This window comes from Trichechus manatus, unplaced genomic scaffold, assembly GCF_000243295.1.
Source record: "Trichechus manatus latirostris isolate Lorelei unplaced genomic scaffold, TriManLat1.0 scaffold00028, whole genome shotgun sequence".
NCBI lineage: Eukaryota > Metazoa > Chordata > Mammalia > Sirenia > Trichechidae > Trichechus > Trichechus manatus.
The window spans coordinates 359,654-371,143 of record NW_004443964.1 but is presented as its reverse complement, the minus strand read 5'-3'; the positions used below and the strand labels follow the sequence as shown (position 1 = coordinate 371,143).

General features: G+C 51.4%; 1 protein-coding gene across 1 annotated transcript in view; it reads left to right on the top strand.

The window, feature by feature from the left end:
- The window catches only part of TBCD (tubulin folding cofactor D), a 200,748-nt gene that overhangs the window by 115,685 nt on the left and 73,573 nt on the right, over positions 1-11,490 (top strand). Inside the window, exons 18-20 of the mRNA XM_004374331.2 lie at positions 4,386-4,471; positions 7,079-7,159; positions 9,886-9,959. Coding sequence (XP_004374388.2) covers positions 4,386-4,471; positions 7,079-7,159; positions 9,886-9,959 — 241 coding nt within the window. The remainder of the gene's footprint in view (positions 1-4,385; positions 4,472-7,078; positions 7,160-9,885; positions 9,960-11,490) is intronic.

The window sequence follows — 11,490 nt, the reverse complement described above, 5'->3', positions numbered from 1 at the left end:
CTGAACGTGAGGTGACCTGCACCCACGGGTCAGACGTCAGTGTCCACAGTGGGCAGTGGGTCTCCAGGGAAACTGAACGTGAGGTGACCTGCACACACGGGTCAGACGTCACGTCTGCCTCGGGCAGTGGGTCTCCAGAAAAGCTGAACGTGAGGTGACCTGCACACACAGGTCAGACGTCACGTCTGCCTCGGGCAGTGGGTCTCCAGGGAAGCTGAACGTGAGGTGACCTGCACACACGGGTCAGATGTCAGTGTCTACAGTGGGCAGTGGGTTTCAGCCTTGTTCATATTGCTTTCCTGATGATTACCCACAACTCTGAAACCAGTTGCCGCTGAGTCACCTCCGACTCATGGGGACCCCATGTGTGCAGAGTAGAAGTACACTCCATGGGATTTCCAAGGCCTTTCGGAAGCAGATCACCAGGCCTGTCTTCCGAGGCGCCTCTGAGAGGACTTGAACTTCCAACCTGTTGGTTAGCAGCTGAGCGCACCAGCCGCTGGCACCACCAGGAATTCCTGTCTTGAAGGTAGACAGAACTAAAATTGCCGCCTTAAAACACTGTGTGGGTTTCATTGGGATCATTCCAGAGGAGTACTAGGAGAGCCCAGGGGGGAGGACGGAGCTGGCCTGTGTCCTCAGAGATCCCAGCCAGCCTCCGCGACCGACCATCAGCATCGGGACTTCTGTAATCCGAACCTCGGGCCTTGAATAAGAGAATTGTCCACGGGGTGAAGACAGCTAACCCCGAAGGGACAAAGAGAGCTCTCGAGTGTGTTGGGGCAGCAAGTGTGAAAAGCTCCAGAAGGTGGTGCTGCCTGCGGCTGTGGGAAAAGTGAACGAGGAAGAAGTGAGTGGGGCCCCAGGCTGAGATGGGGCCTCTGAAGGCTGGGTGCAGCTGGGCCAGCCGTGTGAAGAAGGAACTTGTTGAGAGCTGACCTCTGGAGTCACCAGCCACCCGGGAAGGGTAGGCCCAGGAGCAGGAAACCCTCCTAGCCGCCCAGTGCCCAGCCCCTCCAGCGCTGTTGGCAGAGTCTTGTCACCAACCGAGGGGAGAAGACAGCGCAGGGCCCAGCTCCTGACCAGAGCGAGGCGGCCAGTCTGTCTGGCGTGTGAGCGGCTCTGCCACGCACATCCTAGAGTGGCCGGGGCACCTGCTTCCTGAGCTCCAGAGGAGTGGAGAAGACAAGGGTGACAGGCAGCAGGTGGGCTCCTGCTCAGGGTGGTCTGAGCGGTGTCTGTCTGAGTGGGTGTCTGTGTGGGTGATGCAGACTGTCTGTGGACCGCATGGACATGGGTGGTGAGAAGACACTTCTGCCGGCCACGCAGGTCAGGTCTGGGAGCAGCTGATAGGAGAACAGGCCCCAGCCTTCGTCTGGATTGAAGCCAGCAGGCACGACCCAGGGCTCCAGCAGACTCTTGGGGCCCACTGTCTAGCTGTGCTGCCCAGACTTGGGGTGTGTTCCTGGGCAGGGGCGCCTGGTGCTCAGAGCATCGACACACTTTCCCACGCAAACACCCAGATCCCCTGTGCCCAGGCTCCTCTGCGCAGACACCTGGTACGCAGGCATCTCACCCAAGGTCCCCCCATGCAGACACCCGGGTCCCCTGAGCAGGAATCTCATGCCCAGGTCCCCCGTACAGACACCCAGGTCCTCTGTACAGACAGCCAGGTCCCTCTGTGCAGACAGCCGGGTCCCCTGAGTGGCCATCTTATGCCCGGGTCCCCCTGTGTAGACACCCAGGTCCCCCATACAGACACCCAGGTCCCCCTGTGTAGACACCTGCATCCCCTCAGTGGCCATCTCGTGCCCAGGTCCCCCTGTGCAGACACCCACGTCCCCCGAGTGGGCATCTCGCTAGGCGCTCAGGATTACCCTGGTGCAGAGGTGTGGTCCCTGTCCTCAGACAGTGATGGTATTCTGCGTGACAACTCCGTATGGGCAGCACTCCTGGGGGTCTTGGGTAGATTTCACGTGGGCCCCGCCTGCTACCCCTCCTGACACTGGCTGTGCGGAGGGAGCCTGGCAGGGAGAACACACAGGGTGTATGCTGAGTGCATGCTTGGGCCTCCAGGGACAGAGCAGAGGAGGCCTGTCTGCCTGTCGAGGAGCTGGGGCCCGTCTGCCCCTCAAGGAGCTGGTGCTCTGCCTGGAGGAGCTGGGCCGCTTCTGCCCCTCGAGCAGCTGAAGCCCCGTCTGCCCTGGAGGAGCTGGGCCCCTTCTGCCCCTCGAGCAGCTGAAGCCCTGTCTGCCCTGGAGGAGCTGGGGCCCTGTTTGCCGCAACGAGGAGCTCCGTGAATGGTGCAGATGGAGAACACTTGCAGTTGGACAGTGGACGTCAGAGTCTCAGACAGCCGGCCTGAATTGTCCACGCTGGAGCGAGACATGCAGGGCTGGGGGACATCCGTCCCCAAAGCCACGTGTGATCCTGGGCTCCGGGCTCCCCTCCGGGCTGCTGAGCTTCATCCTTGGTGCCCGCCCCCCGTGCCAATCCCCCCGTTCCCCCGCCCCATGCCCAGGGACGCCGTTTCTCACGTGTTAGAGTCAGCTGCGGAGCAGCTTCCCGTTCTGTCACACAGTCACATGAAAACAAGTGACTGCTGCCCGTTAGTTCCATCTGCTCCTCGCGGAGAGGAGGAGTCTAGACGCAGCTGGTGGGTGGGGTTGCTCTGGTGGGAGACCCCAGAATTTTCAGGAAAGTGTGTTCCCAGCAGGGGAAGCCATATGCGTGGTGCTGTTTATTCACAAAATCACAACACGGTGGCAGGTTTAACGACCTAGTGCCAGATTAATGCTAACGAAGATGGGACTCGGAGGGGGTTTGGTTTCTGGGCCTGGGAAGACCGGAAGCTCTGGGTGGGCAGCAGGACTCCAGCTGCCCTGTAGGAAATCAGGAGCTTTGCCCACTGGCTGTGGACTGGGCCTGCCATCTAACTTTGTACCTAAGGCGAGTCCAGAGGGTGAACTTAGAGAGCCTGGAACAATAGCTGTCCCACCAGGTACTTCTCGTGAGGAGAGCTAAAGAGAAGCTGAATTGAGGATGGTGGAATGGATCCCTTGTTTACATTTAGCTGTCTTGTCGGACACATTGGTTGTCATAGGTAGACTGAGAAGCAGGTCACCATTGTTGACCTTGTTTTAATGTTAGTAAGTATCCTGAATTCCTATAAAAATACAGAATTGAATCTTAAATGTAGATCTTTGCGTATCAGTTTTACCCAGGAGCTGGTTCTGTCTGTGGGAGCATCATGGCAGGTGACATGGGCCGTGCTGTGACAGGGGCAGTGCCCACGGGGATGGCCATGGTGTTTGTGGAGCCCCTGGGGTGGTGTACCAGCAGGTTGTGTTTGCAGAGGTTCTTCCATCCTGTGAGGTACAGGAGGCTGGCTGGGGGCCTTGGGGGCTGAGTGCGTTTTTCTGAGCTCTGCGCCTGCCAGCCTTGCGACCTATGGGCGCGCCTGCCAGCTTCCCTCACTCAGCCTGGGAACTACCTAGTTCTTGGAAGAAAGAAGGAACGAACAAACTCCCCGATGAAAGCACATGGGCCCACAGCCTGAGTGGAGGACATTCTTTGAGATCTCTTAAAAATTCCTTCTGGTCGATAGTTGTAAGGCTTTCTACTTCTTGGTTAAAAACTTGTCATTTATATTTTCTTAGAAATATTTATTTTGTTTCTAGTTTCTCGTATACTTTCCTCAGTGGGTGGTGGTACCAGTAATAGCCTTCAGACTTTGTGGGTGGGGCTGGGGTCTGAACCTGTGTGGCCAGAGGATCCTGAGGGTACAGATGGAGGTGCCCACCCTGGTCCGAGTTCGGGGATTTGTTGCTTGTCCTCAGGGCTCGGGGGTGCTAGTTATTAGGCGCCAGCTGTGTGCAGCTCTGTGTTGGGTGGTTTCGCCCTCCCAGCTGTTGTGTGAAGTGTGGGATCTCGTCCAGGCTCTAGGGACCAGGTCGTTCCTGGGGTTCTACTCCGACCGGGGCTGCACCAGCCGTCTGCCCTCCCTGGTGAGCTGTGTGGGATAAGGGGACCACAGGGGACCCAGATCCGTGGTTCTCATGCCGCTAAAACCCGGCGTCTCTCTATGGCAGGTGTGTATTAAAGAAAGGTCTCTCAAGACATTTCAAAGTTGAAATAATTGAGTTGTTCGAAAAAATAAGTGTTTTAAAAGGATTTAAGTAATTTAGCACAGGCCGTGGCGTGGGACCGGTCAGTCTTGGCGTCAGACTGGAAGGTGCCCGGGAGCAGTTTGGGGGTTAGCACTTCCTGTGTCCGTGGCGTCCCTTCGCTCAAAAGTGTCCTGTTGGAATGCTATCATAGGAGTTTTGGAAATGCTCATTCAAATGATCTTTCCTCTTTTTTTTCATTTCGCTTTTTTAAATTAGGGCACTTTTCCTCATGGAATTGATATTTTGACCACAGCTGACTATTTTGCTGTTGGTAACAGATCCAACTGTTTCCTGGTTATAAGGTAAGTTTTTTACATTTATCTCAAAATACTATATTTTCTTCGATTTAAATGCCAACAACCAGACTCCACCATTTTCCTTTATCCTGCGAGATTCAAAAGGAGTGAATGTAGCTTGTATGTGGAGTCGGAGCAGGTATTGAAACTTTCTTTCACCTTGATGGGCACACTTAGCACTTTACATCCATTGGCGTGGAATCTGACTGTGAGGCATGGTGTACCCTTGGAAGGGGTGGCAGCGGGCTCCAGGATGGTCACTTGGAATTAGTCCTGTCTCTGGTGGGCACTTCCTGTGGCACTGCCATGTCCTGTTCTTGCTGTCGGTAGGGCTTGGTGCTTTGCAGGGGAATAGCCACAAGTCGGACGCTGCCTTTGTGCCGCTGACAGCTGTCTCCACATGTCACCAGGGCACCAGGCTTCTCAGAGCAAGGCCCCCGATTGGAAGTGACTGTTGCTCTTCCCTTTCAATAAAAAAGCGTTTTCCAAGTTGAAGTTATCTCTAGATTGTTTATGGGTAAGAAAGAGGTATTTGAGAAATCAGGTCAGGGAATAAATATTTAACATCCCTAACTGCAGCTTGGTACATGCTTGTCACATCAGATTATGTGTACTTAATAATTTAAGAACTAGGGAAATTACTTCACTTGTCTTAATTAATCCCTTCCAATACTAATTCAAATAAAACAGGCATGAGTTTATGAAATGAGTTATTTGCTTTAAATTAGGAGAAGAAATCATGCCCAGTGCCTTTTTTTGAGCTGTTATATGTCCTCAGGCTAGATTTCCTGGGACTCCTTCTTTGCAGACTATGCAGAAATTACATTTCTCCATAACTAGCATGGACAGAATTTTTTTTTTAAATGTAGCATTTGGTCTCTTTCCCAGAAAAAGTCTTAGACCCAACATGCCATCTGTATTTTTAGCATCCTTCTGGTTTTTCCTCAGCATCTAATGACTCATGTGCTTTATCAGTTCTTCCCTATTTTCATTCTTTTTTAATCGTTATTAACATTTGCACGTATATTTTATGTGGAGAATCTGCCAATTTCCCCCTCAAATTTCTAGGGTAAAATAACTCGCAGCTAATTCCAGCCTTGAGGTTGTACTTTGGTAGTTTGTCTTTCACAGAATTTGTCTATTTTATCAAGGATTTTATTGGCATAAAGTTTTCCATACTATTCTTGTATTACTCTTTTTACATCTCTGTTTTTTCTACCATTCCTCTATTTTTTATTTCATTGACTTCTGCTCCAACCTTTATCATTTCTTTCCTTCTGCTAACTTGGCTTTTACTTTTCCTCTTTTCTTGTTCCGTAAGGTGGAAGCTGAGATCATTGATTTGGGCCTCCCCAACCCCGCCCCTTTCTTTTTGTTAATATAGGTATTTAGTGCTATAAATTTACCTTTTCAGTGACTTCAAATACGTTCTAATTTCTGTTTTGATTTCTTTTTTGACTCATGGAGTATTTAGAAGTATGATAGTTAGTTTCCAAGTATTGGGATTTTCCAGATAATCTTTCTGTTATTGATTTCTAATTTTATTCAGTTGTGGTCAGAGAAAATACTTCGTGTGACTTGAACCCTTTTGAATGTACTTAGTCTTTTTAATGGTCCATAGTGTGGTCAGTCTTAGTGAATGTTCTGAGCTCACCTGAGAAGAGCTGTAGTCCACTGAGGTTGGGCAGACCCATTGTTTTCATCAAATTTGGAAAATATTTGGCCACTGATCTTCAAACACTCCTTGTCCCTGCTCTCCCCTCCTCTCCCTCCATGTCTCATAGGCCTTAGGTCTGGCAAAGTTGTCCCACAGTTCATGGAGACACTTTTTTTTTTTCCCAGTGCTTTTTCTCTTTCTTTCATTTTGGATAGTTTTATTGCTGTGTCTTCGAGTTTACTAACCTTTCTTGTGCATGATTTAATCTGTCGTTAATTCTGTCTCAGACACTGGAGTTTCGAGCTCTATAATTTCAGTTTGGGTTTCTTCTTTTTTCCCAGTGTCTCTCATGCCTCTGCTTAGCATGGCGGTTCTTCCCTCTGCCTTTCTGAGGGTGTGGAATTCCACTCCTGTAATTGCTGTAATGTCCTTGTTGGCCAGCTCCGACCGGTGTTTGAGTTCCGGGTTGTGTTCAGTTGATGGTTCTTTTTGCCATTGGTCGTGTGTCCTGCTTGTTCATTGGTTCCTTGGGGTTATGGGGACGTGCGTCAAGACATACCATTGCTGCACACACCGTGGTCACATGGAGCCATGGCGGCAGTTCACCTTCCAGCTGAGTCTGTGTAGCACTCAACGGCAGGCCTCACTGGGCATGTGTCGCAGGTGGGGGACAGGGAGGGGGCTGGCCGTGCGGGTGCGGTCTGGGACGAGGTGCCTCTCAGGTGCCCTCGGATATGAAGGTTCTCACCTCACATGCCCTTTGATCCAGAGTTCTTCCCTGAACTTCGGTCTGTGGAGTCTGCAGTCAGCCTCTGGGAACATTTGCTGTGAATATGAAGAGTGAACTTTAATAATCTGCAGTGAAGCCCTCCTCGAACCCTGTACGCTCAGTGTCAGAATATGCTGAACTCCTCATCGGAGCGTCCCCGTTGACCCGAGCATGTCATCTCTTTCAGTGTGTTCATTGCTGGCTTTCCTGAGTACACCCAACCCATGATAGACCATCTGGTTACCGCGAAGATCAACCACTGGGATAGGTGGGTGTTGTCTTTTTGTGTGCCTGTGATTAGCCGTGTACATTAGCTTGTCTGTCAGATAAGAATCCTTACTTTTTTTCCCAAAGGAGAGATCAAATTGAGCTTAGAAGCCTTGAGTATATTTTCTCATTTTCGATGTCGTATATTAAATTAACTTCTGAGAAGTAATATGAATCCCAGTCACCATGCCTGACATGGTGGTCGGTGCTGTGTGCTCAGCTTTGCTGCTGGAGGCCTCGGTCGTGTACGTCTGGCAGCCGTAAATGTGCCCACTTGAGCGCTGTGTGTTGGCGTGTGGTGGAACAGTCCACCCCAGCACACCTCAGCTCCCTCAGCGGATGGCAGCCGGCCCCCCAGCGCTGTTCACCTTCTGAGATGGCTCCTGGGAGCTAAGCAGGTCCTACTAGCCATTTCCGTAGTTACAGGAGCAGTTGCCAGGTGTGTTAGCATTTCTTAGTCAGTTAGAGATGTGTGTCTCCAGAGGAAGGGCTAAGTGTGCCATCCAGAACAGAAATGAGTGTCAGTGCCACCAGCTGTGAACACCGCCTCCAGAAGCTGCAGCGTCTCCGTGCGGGAGACTTGGTGCTGCTGTCGGTCGCACAGCAGACGTGAGGCTCCGCGTGGCCTGGCCTGGGTGCGAACAGTCTCGGAGGTGGCAGGTCCAGGATCCCAGTTCAGGGTCGGTACTACTTGCAGAAAGTTCCTCCGGATCCTCCAGGAACGTGTTTCAGCTCCTCTGAGGACCAAGACCTTGAAACTATCAGTCGTTGCTGCTGTGAGGCGAAGCAGCCTGGTGCCCTGTGGGTGTGGAGTCCACATAGGCCTTTCTCTGTGACGGGGCGTCTTGGGTCCTCCCTTCAAGCTGGGCAGACCTGCCTCCCAGGGGAACTTGCCCTTGGTGTCCCTGCAGGACCTTCACTTCCAGAGAGTGGGATAAGTTTCTACATTAAGACATCACTGCAAATATGATCCCAAAACACTCATCATTAGGAGCAAATTAGTAACTCTGCCTGTTCCACCAGCTCATCAGCCAGTAGGGAGCCCTGGTGGCACAGTGGTTAAAGCAGTCAGCTGCGAACCAAAAGGTTAGCAGTTCAAACCCACTAGCTGCTCTGCAGGAGAAGCATGTGGCAGTCTTGCTTCCATAAAGGTTTACAGCCTTATAGGGTCACTATAAGCTGGAATCGACTGGCTTTTTGTTTGTTTTGATATCAGCCAGTAAGATATTTAAAACCAACATTGTAAATATATAACCCATGGTGTTAAACTAAACTTTCGAGCTCACTTATCATTCACTTTTCAGAGATCAGCAAACTAAGGCCTGCAGGCCTGTTACCTGATTTTGTAAATAAAGTTTTATTGGAACACAGCCACGCCCGTTTGCTTACATATTGTCTGTTTTTTCACGTGCTGCTTTGCTACAATGGCAGAGTGTAGTATGGGCACAGAGACAGTGTGGCCCGCACACCAGAAGTATTTACTCTCTAGCCTTTGAAAAGGACATCTGCTGACCCTGATGTGTATGCTGCACGTTTGGCTGCTCCAGGAAGTCACTAATTGGCCGAATCATTTCAGGCTTTTTTGCTCTGTTGAGGTATCATTTACCTCAGTATAAGCATATAATTCAGTGATTTCTAGTGAATTTGTAGAAGTGTGGAAACAAAAAAAAAATCCATTGCTGTCAAGTGGATGCCGAGTTACAGCAACCCTGTAGGACGGAGTAGAAGTGCCCCACAGGGTCTCCAAGGCTGTAATCTTCACAGAAGCAGACTGCCCCCACTTTCTCCTGTGGAGCGGCTGGTGGGTTTGAACTGCCCGCCTTTTAGTTAGCAGCCGAGTGCTTATAAAGGCCGTATAAAAGTGACCTGTCACACCGCAGCTGCATACCATACATTTTGATGCACTGGTATTTTTATTCAGTTCAATATAATTTTGTTTATTTTTTATTTAACCCATGGATTATTTAGAAGTGTCTTGTTTAATTTCTAAGTATTTGGGATGTTCCCGTACTTCCCCCTTTGGTTTTAAATATCTAATTTATTTCTCTGATGATCAGAGAAATTCCTTTGCACGGTTCCAGTCTTTTTAACTCATTGAGATTTAATTTGCGACCTATCTCTCACTCAGTCTTGGTGAATGTTCCATGTGAGCTTGAAAGTTTCTTCTGCAATCACTGGTGCAGTGTTTTATAAGTGTGTGTTAGGTCAAGTCAGGAGTCCCTGATGGTGCAAGTGATTAAGTACTTGAGTGCTGACCTAAAGGTTGGTGGTCGAACACACCCATAGGCGACTCGGAAGACCGGCCTGGCTGAAAACCCTGTGGAGCAGTTCTGCTCTGCACACGTGAGGTCACCCTGAGTCATAGTCGACTCGATGTGGCACTTGGTAACTGGTAGGAAAAGTTGGTTGATAGTACCTGTTCCCTTGGAGTGGATTCCGATTCATAGCGACCCTATAGGACAGAGTAGAACTGCCCCGTAGGGTTTCCAAGGAGTGGCTGGTGGATTCAAACTGCCAACCTTTTGGTTAGCAGCCGAGCTCTTAACCACTGTGCCACCAGGGATTCTGGTTGACAGTAGAGACTGATTAATTCTATTTTCTGGTTTTCTGCCCAAGTGGCCAGTTGATGACTGTCATGAATACTAGTTTTCCTGTTTTCTCTTCATGAACTAAATAAAACTAGAGCCATCAAATAAAGGAACCAACATCTCTCTCCCTCTCCCGCAGGGTCATCCGAGAGCTGTCAGCGAAGGCACTGCGGAACCTGGCCTGGCGTGCTCCCGAGTACTGCGCTGCTCAAGGTAGGTGCATCCGCCCTGCAGCCTCACGCGTGCCGCCTGTGCTGTGCTTAAACCGTGCTGCTTCCCGTCCTGAGGGCTGCCCACGCCGACCCTGCCACACCTCACTGCCGCAAGGGGCCAGGGGGCCAGGGGAGGCTGGGCCTTAGCCTCCAGACCCAGGCCCGCAGCACACCTGGTTTCCAGGCCTCAGCTCTGCCATCTCCTAGATGAAGAATTGGGCTTGTTGTTTCTGAGACCCTTTCAGCTTCGTGACCTAACAACGGCATGAACTCTGTGCAGTGTTTACCCACCTCCAACTTGAGTAATAATGTTGGGTAGGTGAGTGGGTGAATGGGCTCAGCGTGTCCTTTTCCAGGTTGGGAGCATTCACAGGCCACTGGGCAATGGGCGTGGCCTTTGGAGATCTCATTCTCCACCAGGTCAGCACTACCCCCGTGCCAAGCACCCACTGTGGGTGGGCGCCGCCTCTGTGCTCTGTGACCCTGGCTCTCATTTTGTGGCTGGCGCAGGACTGGTCTTAGAGCGGCTGGGGTCCCCCCTAGGGTGGGGGGGCAGGCCTGGAGGGGGCACAGCTCGTTGTGCCCATCTGTCCTCTCCCCCAGGTCAGAAGGGCCCTGCGAGTCTCCCGTGTGTAGTCTCAGAGTGCAACGCAAAGGCTGAGAAGCTTTATGTCAGAGACAGAGCAGACTTCTGTACCAAGAAATGCTCTTTAACCCTTCCCTTCTCTCTGCTTTGTTTCTTTTTTTAAACTTTGTAGAGACTTACTTTTTCATGTCTTATATATCATTTTATTATTTTCTCATAGTTTTTGTAGACTTGTGCTCTCTGCCATTATAATCCAGGACCACTAGCTCTGGCCGAAGTCAGCACTCAGCCTCTGCAAGCCCGTCTCCTCAACTGGGAGGGGGGTGCTGAGCGAGCTGAGGCTGAGTGGGCAGTGCCGTGCCAGCCCCAGTGGACCTCGCAGACCCTGGGCACACAGTGTAGGCACATGTGGTATCAGTGCCCGAGGCCGAGACCAAGCCACACACTGCAAGGAACGATCTGGAGCACAAGGATGTCTTGCTTTTCCCTGTCTGTTCCCCTCATCCTGTGTCTGGGACCCCAGCAGTGTGGGCAGCATCAGAAGCCCCGGAGAGGCGGCTCAGGCAGCTGTCCCTAATGGCTCACACTGCCACTCCGCGAGGCTTGTCCCAGGCTACTCGCTGCCTAAGGGCCCTCCCAGGCTGGGAGGGCCTGGATGTCATGATTGGATACAGTCTGCAAAGATCCTGACCACGGATAACTTCCCATGGTGGGCGTGTTTTCCCAGACTATGGATAACTTCCCGCCGTGGGTGGGCGCGTTTTCCCAGACCACAGATAACCTCCTGCGGTGGGGGTGTTTTCCCAGGCTATGGATAACTTCCCTTGGTGGGTGTGTTTTCTCAGACTACGGATAACTTCCCTCAGTGGGCACCTTTTCCCAGACCACAGATAACTTCCCGCAGTGGGCGCATTTTCCCAGACTACAGATAACTTCCCTCAGTGGG